Genomic DNA, 23,436 nt, shown 5'->3' with positions numbered 1-23,436 from the left:
TTATACTGCATTTGCTTTCTTCTTTTCTTTCTCTTCTTTTTTTTTTTTTTTTATCTTTTTTTGGACGACATTGATTTGTTTTTTGTTTTGCTTAATTTGCCACAGTTTGCATGTTTTTTTTTTTTTGAGTTTTTGTTTTTTGATGTGGCTGCTTTTAGCTTTGATTTTCAACTCTCCATATTGAGTGTGGATTTCAATTTGTATTAGTTTCATCTTTGAGCGTCTGTTCAGTGTGGATTGAGTATCTGCATCTATCAGTTTAGAGTTAACTGCTACTTACTGCACTGTAGAGGAGGAGTACGAGTATTTACGTCTAATTTTTGTTCATACATTGAGCATTTTCGAGAGGAGTCCAAGTGCATTATTTGGCTGACTTGTGTAGCTTTTTAATATGGCATGAATCGTCCACCGCGATACATTGTTGCCTGTGTGTTGAGAAAACGACACAAAAGAGACAATAGACAGTAGAAAATATATTAAATTCCGTAGAAAACAATTTATTTTCGAACAGTGACTGCTTGTCATTCAAGAGACACACTTACCCCATAGCCAGGCACGGGTCCAATTCCATGGCCTAGATAAGGTTCCGCATATTCGCGCGCATAACTAGAAATATTTCGTTGACATTTGATTAGTCGAATATAAAATTACAATTTATATGAAGTGGCATGAAAATGTTTAGTATCGTGTTGAGTGAATCCAGTCTATGTTAGGTTTGGTTTTAATTAATTGTGTTAGTTCGTAAATCCTTATATCTTCTCCATTATCTTCATCTTAAATGTATATACAATTATCGTCATCATCTTCTAATTATTACATAGTAAGTTTTAGTTATGTTAGCTCGAATTAATTGTGTTAGTTGGTTAATCCTCTTATCTTCTTCATTGACTTCATCTCAAATATACAATTATTGTCATCATTTTTATTAAGTTTTAGTTTTGTTAGCGATAATTAATTGTGTTAGTTCGTAAATCCTTATATCTTCTCCATTGCCTTCATCTCAAATGTATTTACAATTATCGTCATCATCTAATTTTTAGTAAGTTTTAGTTTTGTTAGCGCTAATTAATTGTGTGAGTTGGTTAAACCTCTTATCTTCTTCATTGCCTTCATCTCAATTGTATTTACAATTATTGTCATCATCTTCTAATTATTACATAGTAAGTTTTAGTTATGTTAGCTCGAATTAATTGTGTTAGTTGGTTAATCCTCTTATCTTCTTCATTGACTTCATCTCAAATATACAATTATTGTCATCATCTAATTTTTATTAAGTTTTAGTTTTGTTAGCGATAATTAATTGTGTTAGTTCGTTAATCCTTATATCTTCTCCATTGCCTTCATCTCAATTTTATTTACAATTATTTTCATCATCTTCTAATTATTAGTAAGCTTTAGTTTTGTTAGCGCTTTAAAAAGTTTGTGGTTTGTTAGTTTCAATTCTTTAGTCTTCGTTGTTACAATTCCTTGATAAGTAAGTTTAAGTACCAAAGAAAATAAAATCAAGAATAATTAGTAATGAAAATAAGCTTGTAAATAAATAAAAAAAAAGTTTAAATTAAATAAGAAAACCAATTTATATCATACATAAGAACTTGATAAACTTATTGATTTCAAATAAAATAATAAGTATAAAAAATAATATAAAATCAATAATCCATAACGCAAAAATAAATATCTAAAAGATTTCAAATAAAATTGTATACAAAATAATATAAAGTCAATCTATAACTCACAAAAATATATAGAATTTTTTAAATAAAATAATATGCAAAATAATTAGTATAAAAAATAATATATACTCAATAATTTATATGCAAAATAATAAGTATAAAAAATAATATACACTCAATAATTTAAAATTAAAATTCCTAATTTATGTTAAAAAAATTCTAAACTAAATGTTTTATATAAATGCACTTAAATATTAATCGAGCCCTTCTTCGACTTTGCAATAGGGTTATCGACCTACCTACATTGTCATAAACAATAGAGCCCATACATTTAAACCATTTTTAGTAGATTTAGAATTATAGTTTGTAGGTTAAGGTTAGACTGAATTCAGTGTGTTAATTGTGAATGTCGTGAACAATGATGGAAATGGAAGGAAGAATCGGATGACCATGTCACCCAACAACCAACACCCAACAACCAACAGGTTGACAGGCACTCTGTCAGATCGCATGCTGTGAAGGAAACTTACCCCGCTACGGTGGCGTAGCCAGCGAGTGCTGGTTGGGCGGCGGCAGCTGCGGCGGCGCCATACCGGGCAGCGACCGCCGTGTAGGTGGTGGCCGCTGTGGCGTATGCCTGCTGCTGGGCCTGAGACAGGGGTGTCTTTAACAGCGGAGCTGTGGCCTGGAATAATGTGAAGCAAATTGTGTGTTAAAGGGGGCGAAGTTCGAACGTCGGCAACGTCAACGACAATACTAGCGACAGGTGATAGAGAGACAGAGAGAGAGAGAGCAAAATGGCAAAAAGAGTTAAGAACCTAAACCGAACCAAATAATAAAGGTAACGTAAAAGGAGTGCAAACAAATTAAAATCAGAGTGTGTTCATTTTTTTTTTTCTTTTCGTTTTGCGATATTATTAGGTTTAAGTATAATTGAGGGCGGTGACCAGCGAATCTGAACTACAAAACCCAAGATGCCAAAGATCCGTTGGATATAAATCAGTAATATATAAGTACGAGTATTAAATAAATGCTACAAACAAAAGCGCCAAATGTGCAGGGGTATCGTAAAGAACTTATACCATATCGATTAATAGCTAAGGTTAAGATCATAACTTAAATGAACGGGTGCAATACATAGAGCGTAGATATAGATAGATATACGAGTAAATACATATATTGTGGAGTATATTGTGACAAACACACGCACAAATCATAAAATCAAATCAAAATGGGGGCACAACAACAAACAAACGGATCTAATACACGAACGATTATTGAATGCATTTATCAAAAGTTTGTTGCTAGCTAAAAATGATTATTTTTACCAAAACATTCTGTGGTACCGGAATGCGGTTGATCGTATGTGGGGTACTGTTTAGCGTAGTCACAGTGCGGCGCTGTAAGTTTTTCGATATATATTTGGTATAATTTTTGTATTCGTTTTTTTTTTTTTAAATTTTTGATTTTTATAGATTTTGATTTTGGTTTGTTGTAGTTGTAGTTGTGGTGGTTGTTGTTGCGTTTTGTTGTAACAGTCGTGAAAAAAGTAACCAAAAAGAAGAATCATTCTTAGTATTTACGAAAAATGTTTACAGCATTGAAGAATATTTATTTATAGTATGCTACTTAAGATTATTAATTTGTATGTAGAATATAGACCAACAAATATATATTTAGAGATTGATTGCAAAAGCAAAAGAGAAGGGAATAAACGAAAAGTAACGTGAGAAATGTAAAAACTAAATGTATTTTCTCTTTCCAAATTAAGATTAACTAGAGAGAGAGAGAGAGAGCATCATTGAAAGAGAGAAAGTGGCATGCAGCCTGAAAGTATGCAATACGCCTTTTTGTTGGCTGCTGATCATCAAAGCACTTTTGTTACAGTTTTTGTTTGTTGTAAGAAGAAAAATAGTTGGTTAACAAATAAAAAAAACAAATGAATCAAGGATGCAAATAAGTAATCGCTGCATATGTGAGTAAGTTGAGAATCAAGTTCAAGTCCAAGTTGACTTGTGTGTTTCAATCACAATGGATAAATACATACATAAATACAAGTATGTAAATACATAAAAGCAGTTATATTGATGTACGGTGATTAGTAAATGACACTTAGCACTTGGCCTATTAACAAATGTTTGTTTATTTGTTGTATTGTTTTGTGATGATTTATGTAAGTACGAGTACGAGTACAATAAATACAGTATGTATTATACGCTTGTGTATCACCAAAATTTTACAGACGCATTTGCACGACCAGATACCAAAGGAAATCAAAAGTGAGTAACGTAAGTAATAATAAATTGATAGAGAAAAGTGTTTCTCATTGCGTGTGAGTGTGTGTGTGTGTGAGTGTGTTTATAGATACATAAAACAGTGTGGGTGTTTTATAGTTGTCTGTGTTACACATCTCAATCAAAAGAAACGCGTCGTTAGTTCATTGAAATGCAAAAGAAACAAAATCTGCTCGAAAAGAAAAACCATGTCAAAAATGTGTATAAATTATCAATCGATCAATTGGTGTCTTTTCACAGGCTACCATCAAAATGTCAAAATGTAAAAGTATAAATAATATAAAATGTATGTAGTAAATGTACGAGATAATATGTTCAATAAATACAAGTACGAGTAGTTTAAAGAGCGTTCTTAATTCGGTATTGATTGGTACGAATAGCGTATTAATTTGAATAAGTTTCATTACATTTAATATGGCGGCTGGCTGTGCGGCTGGAACTTCAGTGACCGGTTTGGCGGCTGCCTGTAAAATTTATATATAACATATATATATTTTTATATATATTGCTTAATCTTTCTTTGTTTCAATGTTCAATGTTAGAGTTTTAGTTTAGCTAGCCAGCCAGCTTTAAACTATGTGGACTAACAATAGCTTAGCAAATTCTATAAATAATTCTAAATCTAACTCGATCGGGGAATTCAGGGAGATTTCTGTTCAACTTACCTGGAAGCGTAGATTTGGATCAGCGGCGGCTGCTAAGAAGGGATGATCATAGTATACGCTGTTTGTGTTGAGAAGAGGAATAAAGTGAAATGAATACATTAATAATGGTTCAACTTGCGACTTTCAATTGTGATTTGGAATGACAGTCGAGACAGATGGATTTGTTGGCCAATTGGATACAGTTAATCAATCTGATTCGGCTGCCATTTGCTGGCACTTAAAAGCAAAATTCAAAAATTGTTATTTATTTTAATTTACTTTGCATAGTTTGATTTATTTTTTAACGCACTTGTGTGTGGGTTTTTGGGGAGTTTGGGACGCTATGAGCAGGCTCGCAGGGTGAGGGGGCAAAGCTTTGGCTTACCAATTGCAGACAAAACAATATTTGAATTTATGCCAAAACTTTGCCGCTTCCCAGCCTTCTGGCCTGTTATTGTAGTTGTTGTTGTTGAAGTTTTGTACCGGGTGCATTGGGTATAAAATGGCTGAAACTTAAGGCGTAACTGAAAACGTAACAAAGTCGTACCATATCCCATTCCCATTCCCTACCACGAATCCCAAACATACCTAAACAGCCTAATCACTAGTCACAAACTGATCTACCTGACTATCATATTTGTCTGTGTGTTCCATATAGTTTTCCCTATAGTTGTTGATGACGAGCTGATTTAGCTGATTGTTAGGTAATGCATATGCATATAAGTAAAATGATAAGTAGAAAAAACGCTAGCAAGGATAACCAACCATACAATTAGGTGTAATACACATTCCATTTGTCCTGCGACAACTAAAGTACATTAAAACATTTTTTTGCTCGATTGCTTTTCGATTCATTTCGACAGAACAGACACTCATGCACCTAGCTAATTAGTTTTTGGTATTTTGATAGTTTGTTTGCTTTTTGATAGTGTATAATTTGTAATTTGGTTATCATCATTCGTACGCTAGTTTAATGTAGTTATTTAGAGAACAGCAGCCACAGTAATGAACAAAGGAAACATTTGTGTATAATATAGTTTGTAAATAATAAGAATATAGAGAGGAAACATGCGCGACAGCAGCAGCATCAGCAGCAGACGCATCAAGAAAAAACCAAAAACCGAAAAAAATAAAGATAATAAAATACGTATCAATATCAAATTCATCATACGCCTAGTAGTACACAATATATAAAATACGCAGTTCCCTTTAACCAAATTAGTCCAAGAAACAACAAAAATATTTAGATATATTCGTATATAAATATATATATGTGTGTGTATATAAATGGTATTAAACGATGCCAAAAACTGCTCTCAGTCAAGGAATAGAATATTTATGAGATATGTATGTTTAAAGTAATTATTTTTTTTTTGGTTTTTGATGCCGTGCTTTAATTGGTTGCTGCTTTTAATTGATTGAGTTGCTGTTGAGTTAAGTAGTTGGAGTTTTGTTGAGTAGTTTGTTGTTTTTATACAAGAGAGAGAGAGACAAGTCTAAACTTGCGATTCAATTAGATGGTAGTACATTAGGCAAATGTGACGCTATGCATAAGATATTACGAGTACGAGTACGAGTACTTATAAAAACGTTACACACACAAGGTAGCTAATATCAAAAATTCACCGCATAGACCATTAAAAAAAAGAGAGAGAGACAAAAAAACAACGTTAAAGCTATGAAACAAATTGACGCTCGACGATGTGGGGAGCGGGCTCGGAGCTGGGAGGAAGGAGGCTTAGCTGGGAGGAAGGATGTGTGTTGTGAGTTAAGTGTATCAAATGATGTGTGTGTGTGTGTGTATGAGGAGGCAGTGTTTGGTATGCGTGTCTAACCAACAGCAGCATGGCCAACAGAAGCAACAGCAGCAGGGATGACATGGCGTATGCGTGATAATTTGTTTGCATGCAAGAGGCAATGAGCTGCCAGTTGTATCTAACTGCTGTTGCTGTTGCTGCTGCGACGACTGTCGTTGTTGTGGCTGCTGTTGTTTTTCTGAGTAAGCAATTTGAGAACGAGCGAGCGAGCGTAGACACCACATAAACAAAAATTAAGTGCGCTAAAACTACATTCAAAATGTATAAGATTATTTAACTAAAAAAAAAAATAAATAATCAAGATACAACTAAGAACTACATTTGTTGTTTTTCTTTTCATTTTTTTTTTTCTTTTTAGTGTGTGATTTTTTTTCGACGTCGACGATTTGTGGGACAACGTGGAGGAGTCTCTACTTACGGCGCAAATCCATGCAAAGCTGCAGCGCTGTTGGCCGCATTGGCCGACGCAGCCATGGAAGCAGCAGCCGCAGCAGCAGCGGCCGGCGTTTGGGAAGCCGTTGCAGCAGCGGAGAGGCGAGCCGCATACGCGGCGGCAGCGGCATTGCCCGCCACGCCCTGATTCTGTGCGGCAGCAGCCGCTGCCAGTGATTGTTGCAGCACCGATTGCTGCTGGGCAGCAGCTGCCGCAGCGCTGCCAGCGCCAGCGGGCACGGCGACGGCCTGGAGCGTTGGCTGCAGCTGGGCCAGCTGGGGGGCGAGGGCGTGCGCATGGGCATGCGGATGTGTGTGGCCAGCAGCGGCGGCTGCGGCGGCGGCGACAGCGGCGTGCTGTGAGTGTTGGGCAGCGGCGGCGGCGGCGACTGCGGCATGTTGTTGCTGTTGTTGTTGTTGCTGCTGCTGCTGCTGTTGTTGTTGGTGTTGCTGCTGTTGCTGTTGGTGTTGCTGCTGCTGTTGTTGCTGGTGCTGCTGCTGTTGGGCGGCTGCTGCGGCCACGGCGGCGGCGGCCACTTGACGTTGCTGTTGCTGCTGGGCGGCGGCAGCGACGGCTGCCAGCGCCTGATGATGGTGCGGATGATGGGGATGATGGTAGGGTGCGGCACCGACCACGCCCACGTGTCCACGCTGTATGGCAACTCCACGCATGGCAGCGGCGGCTACGGCTGTGAGGCGGCCAAACGAGTTTTGTTTTTTGCATTTTCATTGTCATTTTCATTTTGTTTAGGTTTTTTATATAGATTGATTTTTTTTGGATTTGTATTTTTGCAACGATTTGTACACAACATTTTACCAGAGTGTGAGTATGTGTATTGTAAGTGTGTGTGTGTGTGTACAGTAGATATTTTATACACACGCATTACATTGTGTCATGTGTATTTTTTGGTTTTGTTTTGTATTCGTGTGCAAAAAGTAGAAAAAAGGAAAAGAAAAGAACATAAAACGCATGCGGTTAGTTTTCTCTCTTTTGATATAAGTAAATATATAATTCATTTATATATAAATGTATATAGTATATGTTTAGCAAATACTAGGCAATATGTAGTAACTGTATGTATATATATATAGTATATAGCGCTGAGATGATGTTTGGTATATACATATAACATTACGAGTACATAAGACATACGTGAAGTCAGTCATATAAAGGGGAATTCAGTTCGAAACATACTTAACATTATAACATTTAAAATACCAAGAAACGCTACTCATTTGCTTTGTTTTTTTTTTTTTTTTGGTTTATAGTATACGTTGTCTTTGATCATCCATCAACAATACGAAAAACATTAGACCGATCTGCAGTTTAGTATAAACATTTACATATAATAAATTCAATTCAATATTTTACGTGTGTACTTTTATAAGTGTGTGTGTGTGTGAGAGTGTGTGTGGCAAGACATTTTTAAGAAACGCATTGCACTTGCTTGCTTGCTTTTGGTAAGTGTACAGATTATGTTAGAGACTTTCGTATACAAAGCATAATCAAAAGATATACATAAATATATTCTGTAAATATATATAGGAAATTTTAAGATCAGCTAAAGTTAACGTTAACCCTTGAACCTTTTTTAAATACAATCAAAAACCAGCAATAAAAAGATTTATATTTATAACTATTTAAATAGTGCAAAGTTAGAAGAAAGTTTACAGATGTAAGAGAGAGTGGAAAACAGACAGGCAAAATGATGAGTGCTTTGTTTCTCGATCGACATTCTGACTGCTATAAGAATCGTTTTTGCATAAATATCAATATATATATTATAGCAATCAGCTTTCGCAATCAGGCAACATGGATAACCATTAATTCGCCACATAGCCTGGCATTGCAATTAAAAGCGAATTTATTGGCCTCATAATAAACAATTACCAGCCGGGCCAGCGGCGACCTCAGTGAAATTGCGACAACTTTTCCGCAGTTTGCACAGTTGGAAAATCAACATACGCAGACACACACACACACATAGTATACAAAAATTATAATTGAAATGTGTGAATTGCTTCGGCCCAAACAAAATTTGGAGAATTTATTTAACTAGCATCTAATTAAAATTGGAATTGTGCAGTTCGCATACAAAATGCTGAACAAATTTCAAAAGTTTCGAGTTAGCAACAAAATTAATTTCGGTATTTACAGAAACGAAAAAAAAGGCATTAGAAACTAGAAATACACAATCAAAACAGTAACATCCGAATCTTTCTGTCGCATGCAACAAAACAAACGAGTTTTCAGATTCAATTGCAATTTGCTATATCATTTCGATATTCGATTTTCATGTTCATTTAGATTTTTGATTTTCCATTTGAATTGTGAGTTTTTTTTTTTGCTGGCTTGGGCCTGGGCCAAAAGCGATGAGAACACAAAAACGAAATACGTGCAAAATAACAGAGATAGCAAAATAGTAATAGATAGAAACAGATGTAGTATGTAGTATACAGAGAGAAAGTAGATAAATAACTAAATGCTCTAGAAGAAATGCCTTAAGAAAATGCTGGCTGCATAAAGAAAATTGTCTACCGTCACACGATACGATATTAAAGGGGGGAACGTTATAAATTACGATATACGGTATACGAGATAAATATTGATATGTATGTTTATATATAGTATATAGAGTAAGTAGACTATTTGTTAAAGCTAGAGAAAACCTTTTCATACTTAACAGCTAATTACAGTTGTCAGGTAAGTTGCCACTAGTTGGTCAGTTTTATTGATTGATTGATTGATTGGTTTGATTGATCGGCTCTTGGGTACGTGGGTAGATTGATTTGTTTGTACGTTTACGTGTGTGTGAATGTGTGTGTCTGTGCCTAGCCGTAGAACAATGCAATCTCAAGGGCGCCAAAAAGTATGCAATATATTTTAATATTATACTTAGCATATAGTCAAACCCAAATGCGTAACCAAACAAGACAACAAATATATAGTAGGTGTGTACAAGTATGTATGCATATGGTACAGATCTCATAGCTAAGAATTTGTATTGTCTTTCTGTGTGTCTCTCTGTTTGTGTGTGTGTGTGTGTGTTTGTGTGAATCAACTGATAGATTGTGGTCTTGTCAATTTTTGAATTCTGCTTTTTTTGTAGTATATTTTTCTTTTGGTTTTTTAGATATGCCGCACACACTCAACAAGAATTTTGATTCGTGACTTTTCAATGTACCTCCGCCGTGTCGTTGCTGCTGCAGTTTGCCCCGTTACAGCCGTTACAGCTGGCACAGCGCTGTGCGGGGGATGGCGTGGCGCCAACACAATGGGCGTGGCAGCTGGGGCAGCCTGGGGTGCGGGTGCACCACCGTTGTGCGCCACCGATGGTGCCACCGCTGCAGCTTGCGCCACCGGCAGTGCCACCGGCAGCGGCATGGGCGTCAGCGTCGGCGCTCCAGCCCCAATGGGCGCCCCCAAATATGGCCAGGCTGCGGCCACTGGGAGGCGATAACCTTAAGGTTTCATATATATATATACACGTTCATAAATTTCGTTAGATTTTGCGTATCATTCGATGATTGGATGAGCTCAAAGTAAATGTGTGTGTGTGTGTCTGGGTGTGAGTGTGTGTGTGTGTTGTATTTACATATCGAATTTCTGGGGGATGCAGTGAATTGCGGTTTGGTTTTTGTGGTTTTGCTTAGATCTAGTGCTAAGTTAAGCTGCTTGAAACGCGTCGAAATTTACCAGTTACATACATTCTGTGTGTGTGTGTGTGTGAGTGTGGTTTGTGTGTAAGTGTGTGTGTGTGTGTGTGAATACATAAGTAATAAGTAATTACGCTAAGGAGCATTTCCGACAATGTTCAGACCAAAGTACCAGACCATTAAATGTCAAAACGTAAAACAAACTCAGGACATAAGAAAAAAAAAAAAAAAAACGAAACGCACATACAAAAAAACTGGTTAAAGAAAAGTGACAAACGCAATAATATTGATTGTTTTAGATATATATATATAATTAATATATATATTTATAGATAGTATATATATTTATATATAGTATGCATAAGACAACACAGCCGCAATATGCTAAATTCATAACCATTATCAGATGATCTCAATATCGTCATCATCATCATCATCATCAATTAAGACTAGAAAAGAAAATGGTGACGCGTCTGTTTGGAAAAAAACAGTTTGTCGAACGATATGTTAATGTTTATTATATTTTTTTTCTTGAATTTGCATCTCATTTCAGTTACTAGTTTTTTGTTTGAATTGTTGTTGTATTCTTTGGGTTATATGCAAAAGAAAGTTGGACGTAAAACGAAAAAAAAAACAATTACAAACAGTCATCAAAAATGTATTATTATAGTAATTATTTGGGTATATATATAATATATGCATACAGTTTATATATGGATCAACGCGGAACCTAGCGACAAAATTAAATATATATATATATAAATATAAATACAAATACAAATGGAAAAACAATGAAATTGAATAAATTTGTAGTTAGGTGACAAATTGAATGCAATTTCGAAATGATTCCTCGACCTGTCTGTCAGAAAACAAACCCATCATCATCATCATTGATAGATATATTATATAGATATAGAGTATGTGTGTATGTAGTAGGGATACTAGAGATAGATAATATATATAATTGTATACCATATAGCCCTGCCTGATATAATAATTCTCTTAATGTGATTTTGTTTTGTCATATATTAAGTATTTAGTCGCTTACATGCTAAAAGGTAATCCATGGCTTATAGTTAGATTTGATAACTGAAAATGGTTTCGTATTTACTTTAAAGATAACTTATTGTTTTTGTATCTGTGAGTGTGTGTGTGAGTGTGTTTGTGTGTTTATTATTTAAAACAAAATACTGCAGGCAATAAATACAAAATACAAATACATCAAAAAAACGTAATAAACTTGACAAAAAACTCACCTTCAGGCCATTGCACACAAACTGCATCCATTTGATTTATCGATGTAAATTTCCAATATTTCGTTTATTTTTTTTTTTTTCGTATTTTGTATTTTGAATGATTGTTGTTTTACACATTTTGTTTTGTCGAGGTAGGCATGTAAAAGGCAAGAGAAAATATTTGCATTAGTTTTGCATTTAAATTGGTTATTTCATTGAAATAAAATCGCTTTCATTTTTATACATGACACGCAGCTCAATTACATTTACAAGTTTTTGGGCCGTGCTAATGCATTTACAGAGAGTACAAAATACGAGTACAAGTATAGCTTGTTTTGTGATGCTAGGATATACATATACATATATATATTGATATATAGAGAGTGTGGTGGAGGATTTTGATTTAGCACAGATCATGCATATTTTATTTGCATTTAAACATTTTGTTTATTCTTTATTTTTTATTAAATATTTGCATTTAAAACCAACATTTATTTTATTTTTAATTTTTTGTTGCATTTAAACAAACATTTATTTTGTTCTATTGTTTAGTCTGAGAAACGATATCATTTTGCATTTTTGTGCAAACAACCAAACAGTCGAAAAGTTGCCTGCAAGCGCATTTTTATTTCTATTTTTTTTTTATTTTTATTTGCTTTGATTTAGCAATTGTTTTAGTTGCACTTAGCGTTTTGCATGCTTTATATAATTCCATTGTATTTTTTGTTTGTTTTCATTTGTGTTCATTCTTCTAGTTGACGGAAAGTTGTGCAATGCAAAATGTCATCTGAGTGACACAAATGCTAGTTAAATAACAACTAAGCTTAAATGCTTCCTGTCGCCCTTTGGTTATTTCCAATGCAATCTGCTTACGATCGACTCTCTAAATAAATAGCAGACACACAAATAAAATGGGAAGGGTTATAACTAGCGAAAAATGCAGTAAAATACATGTCAGCTAGACAGGCAGACAGACAGACAGACTGGCAGAGCAAGGCAGGCAGGAAGACAGGAAGACAGGCAGTGAGTTGTTGTTTTTTGCTCCCGCTTGTTGGCTGGAGCGCATTAAGTTTAACATGTCAAAGGATCAACGAAAAAAAAGAGGAGAGAAAAAAAATAAAGGAGCTACATATACATATGAACTGTCGTTGGGAGTTAGTTTGGGGAAGGAGAGACAGAGGGGAGTGCCAAGTGCCGTGCAGCGTTGAAATCAACATACGAAGTAGAAGACAAACTTTCTTCCAAATGCACAAGGAGTGTGTGTAAGGGTGTGCGTTTAAATATGTGCGAGTGTGCCACTGTGTGTGTGTGTGTGTGTGTGCGTATATGCGAAACGAACACATTTGCATAACACACAACAGCCGTAGAGTAAAAATAAAACGTTTCTACAACAGCCAAAGGACATGAAGGCATCACGACTTCAAGGAAAACTTTTCTCTTTTATTTCTCCATTTTGTTTTTTTTCCTCCTCGCTTTATTTTTCTCGAAATTTATGTGTGACTCCATATGTGTGTGTGTGTGTGTGTGTGCGAGTGTGCCACAACATGTTTGCAACTTTGTGGTTTATTTGTAATTATCCTGCCTGCTAAGCCCCCAACCTCTAACATCACAACGAGCGAGGAGCAGCATAACAACAACAATTCCAACTACAACTACAACTACATCCATTCCTGTGTGCACTGGCTAATGCTGAGACCCATTTGCCGTTTTCCGTTTTGTTCGAAACGTGCTAAAGTGAATGCCAGTTGCCAGTTGGTAGTCGGTAGTTGGTCCAACAGTCTGGGTGTATTTCTATAATATGCCGGTAACCGCATAAATACTTGGCCATCCCAAAGGACACACTTCGCTTTGCTCTTTTTATGTCTGTCGCATTTAGTGCAACGCAAATGAAGCGCATTACGTGCACGTGCAACAAGGACAACCGGACGAATCAATGCAAGAAATGGCAGCTGAGAAAAAAATAAAGAAAATACAGCTAAAGATGCTGCTGCAGCAGCTCGTGTCTGGTCCGAGTGGCTGCTTGTCTCTGCATCTGCATCCAAAGTTTGTTGGCGATACAAAAGCATTTTGCATGTCCTGTTCACATGGAGGAGGCAAAAACTCTCTCTCTATGGCGAAAGCAGCAGCTGCAGTTTGTGCTTCTCGGTTGAGCTGTTTTCCCTTTTGCCAGTTGGGCCTCAGTTCTGAGTTCTGGGCTCTGGGCTTTGGCTGCTTGGTAAGCGGCTTATCGTATTTGAGCGAAACTAAAGTATAGATTTTGCGCTGTGAATACTTTTTAATGGCAACTTGCAGGAGAAAATACGATTTAATCAGTCGTATTATTTATTATACATGGCATGGACAACTTTCTAGCTGCTTTCTCGGATTCTCGTCTTCATTTTTCCTTTACGCTCTTCTTAGTCTTCGTCTTCGTTTTCATCTTTATTTTTTTTTTGCACCCTGAGAAAAGTTTTAAGCAACCGCAACTTCAAATGAAATTGTGCGCAAATGCAAACACAACATTAAATATCCAAGAACTTGCTCCGCTTCTTCTTTTAACTGACAAAAACTTTCGAATGAAATACCACACGATGGCACTAAGAAGCAAGTGCTATAACACCATTTCTATCCCCCAAACCATTTCTGAGATCGATGTTCGGTACAGCTACGGATTCAAACACTTTCAAGTCAAGCGTTAGAGATAACAAAGGATTATTAATGGAAGACAACACAGCTGAAGTTTCATGAATTGCATTTTAGATATATATACGATATACGATATATGTATGTACAGATTATACGAGTTTTAGACAGTTATCATGCTGGGACTGTGAGTTAAATTGCTTATGTTTTTTGCAGTTGATATAAGAAATGTTTTTTTGTAGTTTAGCCAATTTTAAGGGGTTTGTTTATCATGCCACCATTAGCATGCAACATGCCAGGACAGAGACTATAATAGATTGAGGGGGTGTTGGTGTTACAATTATCGGTTATGCATGGGAATGTTTTTCGGGTGCCTAAAGTTATAGACAACAACATAGTTTGGTTATTTGCAAGACACATAGAACAAATGCATTTTAATACAATTGAATTCATTGAATTTAATTGATTCTCTGGTTTGCTCACCTAGAGCTGGAGCCGGTATGGCACCGTCTTTGGTCAGTACAACTGTGTGTGGTGTGAGAGAAAAACAAAATAAAGAAAAAGAAATGGTATTTGGTTGGTATATTCAATCTTCAATCATTAAAACGAGCGCAGTAGTAATCAGAGTTTATATATTCGGTTTATAATCAGTATCAAATATCAGTATCAATTTCAAATGCAGACACATTTTAAACATGAACTCAAGAGAACAAAACACAAAACTTGGCGAACACTTAGAGACGCGCTTATAGATGTAAGTTGTGTGTGTGTGTGGTGTGTGGGTGTGTGTAATAGTTTGTGTGTGTACTTTGTTTTAGTTAGCAGCCGCAAGCCTGGTAGAAGTTGTTAGTTTTGGCATTGGCAAGTCAGTTAACAAGTTTTTGATTGCCTAACGCCTTGGCATACGTTCGTTCGTTCTTCTTCTACGCTCTTCGCTCTCTATTAACAACTTGCTTTCAAATGAAATCAAAAAAGCGAACAACAACATTTTCATTACGAAACATTCGTTGGCACAGAAATTCCTTCCAACAACCAAAAGAAGTTGATGTGAAAAGTTCAACAAAATAAAAGAAAACGAAACGAGCGAGCACCAAAATCAAGAAAGAAAGAAACGAAACGAAAAGTATGGCAAACACTAAACACAACGGCCAGTCAAATGTTATGGCAGTTTCAGTTAAAGTTTTTTTATTGTTGTTGTTGTTGTTGCTGTTGTTATTTAAGTTGCCGTTTGCGTGCTTCTCATTTCTTATACTTCTTCTAGGCCAAGAGACGTAATTGCATTTCTTTGTTCAACATTTAAACTTGTTTCGCTACATAGCTTACACTTGGTTCAATGTAGCTGCAGGTGTGTGTATGTGTGCGTGTGTGTATAAGCAGGTGTATATATATAAATGTGTATGTGTGTGTGTGTTAGAGCAACTTACCGTTGGGTACTGCTGTCACTTTTTTGGTTTGTACACGTGCAGTGGCGTTATTCACCTTCACAATTGGTTATTGGTAACGAGATATTCAGAGAGAGAGAGAGAGAGAGAGTTCAGTTGAGTTGCAGCGAGCGTGGTTGGTTTTTATTTTGTTGTGGTGATTTTTGGTTTGGTTTTTTGTTTTGTATTTATATAATTAGATTTGGTTCACATCGCATTTCGCATGTAGTATAAAGAATGTAGAAATAAATTATGTGTTAGTTAACAATTACAATTGAATGAGTTCTATGTGTGAGTGTGTGTGTGTGTAAACATGTGTGTAAATGGCATTTATTTCGAATGGTTAATAATTTTCATTGCGGTCTTTTAGGCGCATCGCTTTCAATTTAACATGAAATTCAACTTTTCAATGGAAATGCTTTTGTGCTTTTGGGCATAATTAGGCGGCTTCCTCTGTATCTGTATGAATATATATTGTTGTTGTTGTTATTTGGTCCTTGTCGTTGTTGCTGACACAGCACAAATGTAAAATATATACATATATAGAGTATTTTATATGAAAATAAATAAAATCATTTGCAGCCCAGTTAATTTGCTGGCACTTTGCGCATTTTCAGCATATTTTAAATGCCAATTATATGCAGCTGTCCATTTAACATAAATGCGAAATGAAGAAAATCAGAGACCAAAAAAATACAACGGACAGCAGACAGAGGCAGAGTGTGTGTGTGTGGGGAATTGTAATTAATATTTAATTAAAGGCAAATATAAATAAATACGGGGAAAAAAAGGACAGCGTATAATTTGAAAATCAATCAGAATCTCTGAATCACACTCTGATTAAAATGAGAAACCAAAATGCACCGTTAATGCGTGAATTCGATTTTAAATACGCAAGCCAGACACAGACGGATTTAAAATGCCGTGGAAAAACGGAAGTACGGGAAGTGGGGGAAAAGTTGAGGGAAAACTCGTTGCACGTGACGTGGAAAACACGCAAGTGCTTGCCGCAAGTTGAAAGCCAATTTCTTTTCAGTTTTTCCGCTTTTATTCAGTTTTAGTGGTAAATGAGAAACTTGTGATAGTTTTGCAATTAGTTGCAGATAATAGCTTGCCATGTGACCATTATATATATGTGTGTGTGTGTGTGTGTATTGGTATTTCTTTTCTTTGTATTCGTATTGGTATTGCATGCACCCACCTCGATTTTGCGTCCCTCAACCACGGTGCCGTGAAGACGTTCGCGTGCTCGTTCTGCATCGTTGCTGTTAGCGAATGTTACAAAACCGAATCCCTGCCATTCGCAATCAAACATGCAATTAAAGAAACATATAGAGTATGTATATATATATATATAGGTACAGTATATATATAAATTTATATATATATAGTTTACGATTCAAAGTTCAAAGTAAAAAAAAAGAGACGTAACGCTATGCTACAATATACATATAAATAGTGTACACTGAACAGACTTTTTTTTTGCATTTGTATTTTTGAATGGGAGCCAAGGACATGCTAAAGGAGGAGGACAGCGGCAGCAGCATCTTGGGGCATGCATCAGCGCCTTAAATTATGCACATTTTTGGTGTCGTGTGGCACAAACGACGGCAACGAGCAACGGGGCCCGTTACTATGCAATTATATTTGCCAGCCGAACGTAGTCTGTGGATAATTCTATTGCTGTGTTGTTGTGTTGTAGCCAAAGGACGTCCAAGTGATAGCTATAGTAAACGTTGTCAAGGTTGTCACGGGCAACGTTCGCTGGACAAAAAGGAGACTAGGCTATGCTTCAAGTGCTCTCGCTATGTGTACAATTTAAATGAATCGTGCAACAATAAAACTAGGCATGAGACGAAGCGAGTTTCAAGGGAGCAAAAAAAATAGAAAAAAAAAGAGCAAGTTGTTGACTTACCTTGCTGCCGCGTTCATTGAAAATGATTTCCACATCCAAAATGGGGCCAAATTGCTGAAGAAATTCAAGAAATAAGTTATAGCAACATAGTTAACACCACTCTGAAGCTAGCTCAAGGACTCACCCCAAACATGGCACGCAAATCGGGATCCCTGAAGCGGAACGGTATGTTGGAGACGTGCAGACGCTTCGGCTGACTCTTGGGATCCCAACGAGGCGGCAGCAGCAACGGCAGCTGCCACCGATGAGACGGGCTGGGCTGGGACTAGAGCGCTGCTCAGACTAGTTACCACATTCGGGGACTGCACCGCGGCAGTCATGATGCCACTTGCCCCACTCAGATGCGCCAACACCTGCGATGTGCTGGCGGCAACAGCTGCAGCTGCAGCTGCAACGCCGCAATTGGCATTACTATCCAGCCCGGTGGTCGGCAGCAATCCTGTCGAGATGCTGTTGCTGCTGGTTGCTGCCAAGGCGCCCGCTGCTATCGAGCTGGCTGTCACCGAGGTGCCTGCTGTTGGACTGCTGCATATATTGAGTGTTGGCTGTTGTTGCTGCTGCTGCTGCTGTTGTTGTTGTTGTTGTTGCTGCTGCTGTTGCTGCGCGGCTGGTGGTGTTTGTAGCAGCGGCTCGCCGCTGGCAATTGGTGATGTGTTGCCCGATGCATTGCCATCGTTGCTGTTGCTGGTGTTGTTGTTGTTGCTGCAGCTGCTGCTGCTGTTGCCGTTGAGTGTGGCTGCTGTGGCGGCAACAACTGTAACGCTGGACGGTGAGCTGCTGAGCGGTGAGCTTGGCGTACCAATACTTCCACTGCCAACTCCCCCTCCACCGCCACCGCCGCCAGCTCCGGCAGTGCCACCTGCGGTGGCGCCACCGCCAGCATGTGGCAACGCTGAGTTCTGCTGTGGCTCGGCTGCCTCATTGGCAATCAATACTGTGGACTGTGTGGGCGAGGCAAGAGAATTGAAAAATTAATTAGTAAAGTGCGGTAAACAGATCGAAATCGAAATGAATAAAGCTTATGAAGGAATTTCCTTGCTGTGATCTGTTTTTGTTAGTTTTGCTTAACATAAGAGTAGATTAAGTTGTCACAAAGGAAAGTTTCGGAATTAAGCTTTAATTTTAATTAAAAACTTCTTTTGGCATTCATTTGCATAAATTATATTCTCATTTCAGTTGCAACTATCACTAATTTGATAACATGAAATCCTTTGGCTGCTGGCTTTGGTTGATACGCATCAGCAAGTATGTATTATTAAAAATTGCTGAAATGTGGCCGAATGCAGAGCAGAACGGAACAGCACAGAGCATGTTGTTGTTGTGGTTGCTGCTGCAGTGGCAGCAATTGTGCTGCATGGCAAATCGAATGCGAACAAGTGCCGCAATAAATAAACAATTGAAATGAAAATACAATTTTCAAGTGGTTTACAGACAAGTTTACACATACGCACACAGCAGCCCTTTGGGTGTAGGTGTGTGTGTGTGTGCATGTGTGTGTGAGTGGGTGACCCAATAAAAAAGTTACAGCGCACACAATTCGACAGGCAATCGGACAGACAGACAGACAGACAGACCGACAGCCAGACAGTTGGACCAATGCAATGGCACATTTGTGGCACAGACTTTTGTTGACTTATGCAATAAAACTGTCGCGCAACTGCTGCAACTGCAATTCCCCCAACTCAACTGGCTGCAAATCCCTGGGAGGAGCTTGCGGAAATGTTTGCATTTGTATTTTTGCATTATTAAAACTGAATATGCACTGGCATGTTTGCCTATTATTCACATTGTCTCTCTCCCTCTCTACTTCGCTCTCTCTCCATCTCTCTCTCTCTCGCTTTCCTAGTGAATTGAATAATTTCGTATTATTGTCAATTTACGCACACGAGCAAATGCTCGGGCAATAGTGCAGCAATAGTAATAACAATAACAATATGTAATGGCAAATAAATTCGAGGCGGGCCCCATAAAGTAGGCAATAGAAATGACGCCAACTTAATTTTCGAAGCTCGCATTGTTGATACATAAATCTAAACAAATTCTTTTCTTTTCTGCGTCTCTGCTTTTCTTTTTGTTTAGCATGCAAAAGTATTCTTTGTGCCATTTGGATTGCATGTTTAGGACACATTTTCGGGTTATTTTCTTTTGGGGTATTCAGTGAAATGGCGTGAAAAACTTTCACCGTATAAATGGCCAACGATAACAAAAACGTGGAACGCAACTGGTCAGAGACGTTCTAGAGGGGAGGGGCGGTGTCATCATGGTGTGGCATTACATTAGGCCCGACCTGGCCTGGGCTTAAAGGAATAAGGACTTGGGGTTTTAGATTGGGTTGCAGTAAATGACATTTAACGCTTTTTAGTTTATAAAATGCCTTTCTCAGGCACGCGACGCTCGCGTTCCCCGTTGCCAGCAAAAAGGTCGTTCGCATTTTGATGCCGGATCAAAAAATATTTGCATACTCGAAGAAGGCTTTTGCTTTTTAACTCGCTCAAATCGAGGGGAATTACATGCAAAAGGCAACGCCCAAGGAATTTGAGCTAAATGTTTTGATTTGAATGTGAAAGGTGTTGGCATTTGGTAAGGAAAAAAAAAAAAAGAAGAAAAACAAAGAGAAGCGGATATCAAGAATAATGTTGTGGTATTTGAAAGAATTTTAAGCTCATTTGTTGTAGCTTAAATATATAATATAGTTAATCGTTGAGCTTAAATTAATCAGAGTATTTCTATTTTTAATATGATATATATTTATACTATGAATTATTTTCGTATTATCTTTAAACTTAAAGCATATTTTACTTCCTTCTTCTTTTGGTTCTTTTTTCAATATAATATTTATGCGATGTTTTCGTATTATCATTAAACTTAAAGCAGATTTCACACGCTCTGCTAATTCAATTTCATTAATTCATTTAAACAACACAAAAACCGAAATTGCAATTTTCATAAGAATTATTATGCTAGACAGCAAAGTGATGACAATGCGGAATGAGATGAAAAAGGGATTGTGCTGCAAAAGTTTCGGCGACGTCGACTAAGTAGCAGCGACTGCTTAATGAACGAGTGAAGGACGACGAAGCTGATGCTGATGCTGCTGCTGTGGGAGCTAGAAGCAAAAAAAAATAAACCCTAACTGAGTTGAGCTGAGTGAGAAACCCAAGAAACCGAAACCAAACTCATGGCACGTAGATTTCAATTGTTTGCATTGCTCTAGAGTTTTTCCATTTATTCTAGTTGTCATTCTTGCTGTTGCTGCTGCTGTTGTTGTTGTTGTTTTGGATTTTTTTGTGTGTGCTTTTACTGTTTATTTTATTATAATTTTTTTGCTGCTGTTTTTATATTGTTGTTGTCTTGGCCAAACTCACAATGCTGAGCACATTCTGTGGGGTATGCGGTAGTTGCTGCTGCTGCTGTTGCTGCTGCAGTTGCTCCATGGCGTGTCCATTTGTCAGAGATGCGGGTGGCTGCTGCTGTTGTTGTTGTTGTTGTTGCTGCTGCTGCTGTTGTTGCGTGACCAGCGTCGTGGCAGTTGTTGCTGGCACGACGGCAGCAGCTCCATTGCTGATGCTGCCATTGTACTGTGTCTGTTGTTGTGTTGCTTGTTGCTGCTGTTGTTGTTGTTGTGTTGACAGATTTGTCTGTGATAAATTTGCGGATAACAACAAGGATTTGCGTTTTAGTTGGCGTCACAGGCGCTTTAATAGCGGTGCTTGTGTGCGTGTTTAATGTGTGTGTGTGTGTTGGTGTATTGGGGTGTGTGAGTGACACTAAGATAGGCATACGGGTTGGCGGTGGGCGGTCAAAACAGGCAACCAACACCAACAACAAGAAAAAGTTGCTTAGCACACGTTATTATTATTCTAGTTGAGATAAGTAAAGTATACTTCAGATTTGGAGATGCATGTGTCACATTTAAGTTGCTTTTCTTTTGCTTTTGTCGTTTCTTGTTTCTTATCTTGGAACATGCCTCAAATACAGTTGATTATATGATTAAGTTGAATGCAAAAATGGTGATATAACAAAATGCGCAAAAAACTAGAACTGACTTAACAGTCGACTTGCTTGATATTTATTTATACAGTCTTACACAACTATAAGATATATGGATAATATAAGTATAATATAGATATATATATATGTATTTTGTTGGGTAGTATAAAAGAGAAACCATACCACATACGATTACAAGTCAGGGATTATAATATTATATATATGTAACTAAGTTGCACACATGTTACTCCATGAACCAGTCAATATATCAATATATTTATCAATAACAATTCATCAATCAGTTCAGCAAAACTGTCAAAACTTAAAGCAATGCTTGACATTTCAGAAACGAAATGGAGGGGGCAAAGTTTACTAACAATAAGTGAGAGAGAGAGAGAGAGCCAGATATATATATAGAGTAGGTAGAGAGAGAGAGAGAGATACATATGTATATTTATAGATATATATAGAGAGTAAAATAGATAAATGATCTGTTAATACATCATGCGACCAACACGTGTTGAATAATTAAGTGTGTATGTTGAGGTATATATTTAAATTCAGCTGCGGCCCTAAAACCTAATGGGGCGTATGCGTAATATTTTAGAAATTTGCATTCCAACTAGATTTGTGAAAGAGCTTTGCTAACCACATACAGTTTATATTTATTGCAGACATGTGCCAGTTTTTTGTCCCTCATATGATTCACCAACCATCAACTAATCGAAGCGAATAATTCGTGTATTGTTTTTCTAGCTTTGTTTTTCAGTTCTGTTTCTGTTTCAGTTCCTTCAAGCATTTGTCATTGTTTTCACAGATGGCAAACGGAAGTGTTTTCAATGCCATCATATGTGGACCGGACTGAACTCGTTTGCTGTGTTCTGCTGTTTTTGTGCTATCTTTGCCATATTTTGCTGTGTTTTTTATTTGCACTGCACATTTTGTTCAACTGCTCATGTCCTGTGCAAGCTGATGTCTATGCATTATTTATGTTTTATTTGCGACAGCTATTAGTTCATGTCCATGTTGCAGGCCAATTAATATTGCATTTGACAGAAAGAAGCCAGCAAGAGCTTAATTCAATTTGATAAGTTATTGCCGTATTTACTGTGCAATCAAAGTGTGGAAATTCATGGCAAGAGATCAGCTTATAATAGCCAGCTGTCACAATTTGATACGAACCACGGGACGCATTCAACAATTTGTTTTCTTTCACATTCCCCAAATTTAACTAATTGCACAAAACAATGTAAAGTATTTTTACTGGCTTTTTTGTTTCAAAACTGGACTGGACAGCAGATTATAAATAGTTAGTTTCATTTCAAATACTCGACAACGTTGAGTATGCGTATTATAAATAAATGTTCGCCTGATACATTGTACACAACAAATTGGTTTATGGATGTATTAATATTGCATATTTTCATAAAATTAGGTTTCAACTACAAAAGGCAAACATAGTAACAATAAGTGAATGACCAAGCCAAAACCAAAAACAACAATAGTGAGCAGCAAATATTTGTTTATTATAGTATTTGCTCTCGCAAGGTAAAAGTTCACAACCACAACAACAATTTCAAACAATTGTGTGTGTGTCACACACAAATTAAATGTTACACAAAAGCTTAGCTGAAAAATGCAGAGCTCATCTGTTAAATTATTCAAATGCACGAATCAATTTTCATAAACAAATAAGCGCCTGCCGAAATAACAAATAAGAGGTGTGGCCAGACACA

At 37.1% G+C, this 23,436-nt stretch overlaps 1 protein-coding gene across 1 annotated transcript in view; it reads right to left on the bottom strand.

Moving 5' to 3' along the window:
* Window positions 1–276: 276 nt before the first annotated feature.
* The window catches only part of LOC132794367 (AF4/FMR2 family member lilli), a 95,835-nt gene continuing 72,675 nt past the window's right edge, over window positions 277–23,436 (bottom strand). Inside the window, 14 exon segments of the mRNA XM_060804775.1 lie at window positions 277–425; window positions 543–606; window positions 2,204–2,358; window positions 4,375–4,431; window positions 4,633–4,690; window positions 6,847–7,549; window positions 11,774–11,794; window positions 14,858–14,899; window positions 15,799–15,853; window positions 16,997–17,089; window positions 17,711–17,764; window positions 17,835–17,918; window positions 17,920–18,651; window positions 21,076–21,348. Coding sequence (XP_060660758.1) covers window positions 387–425; window positions 543–606; window positions 2,204–2,358; window positions 4,375–4,431; window positions 4,633–4,690; window positions 6,847–7,549; window positions 11,774–11,794; window positions 14,858–14,899; window positions 15,799–15,853; window positions 16,997–17,089; window positions 17,711–17,764; window positions 17,835–17,918; window positions 17,920–18,651; window positions 21,076–21,348 — 2,430 coding nt within the window. The 3' untranslated portion in view covers window positions 277–386.

Source organism: Drosophila nasuta, chromosome 3, assembly GCF_023558535.2.
Source record: "Drosophila nasuta strain 15112-1781.00 chromosome 3, ASM2355853v1, whole genome shotgun sequence".
NCBI lineage: Eukaryota > Metazoa > Arthropoda > Insecta > Diptera > Drosophilidae > Drosophila > Drosophila nasuta.
This window is presented reverse-complemented; position numbering and strand designations above follow the sequence as displayed.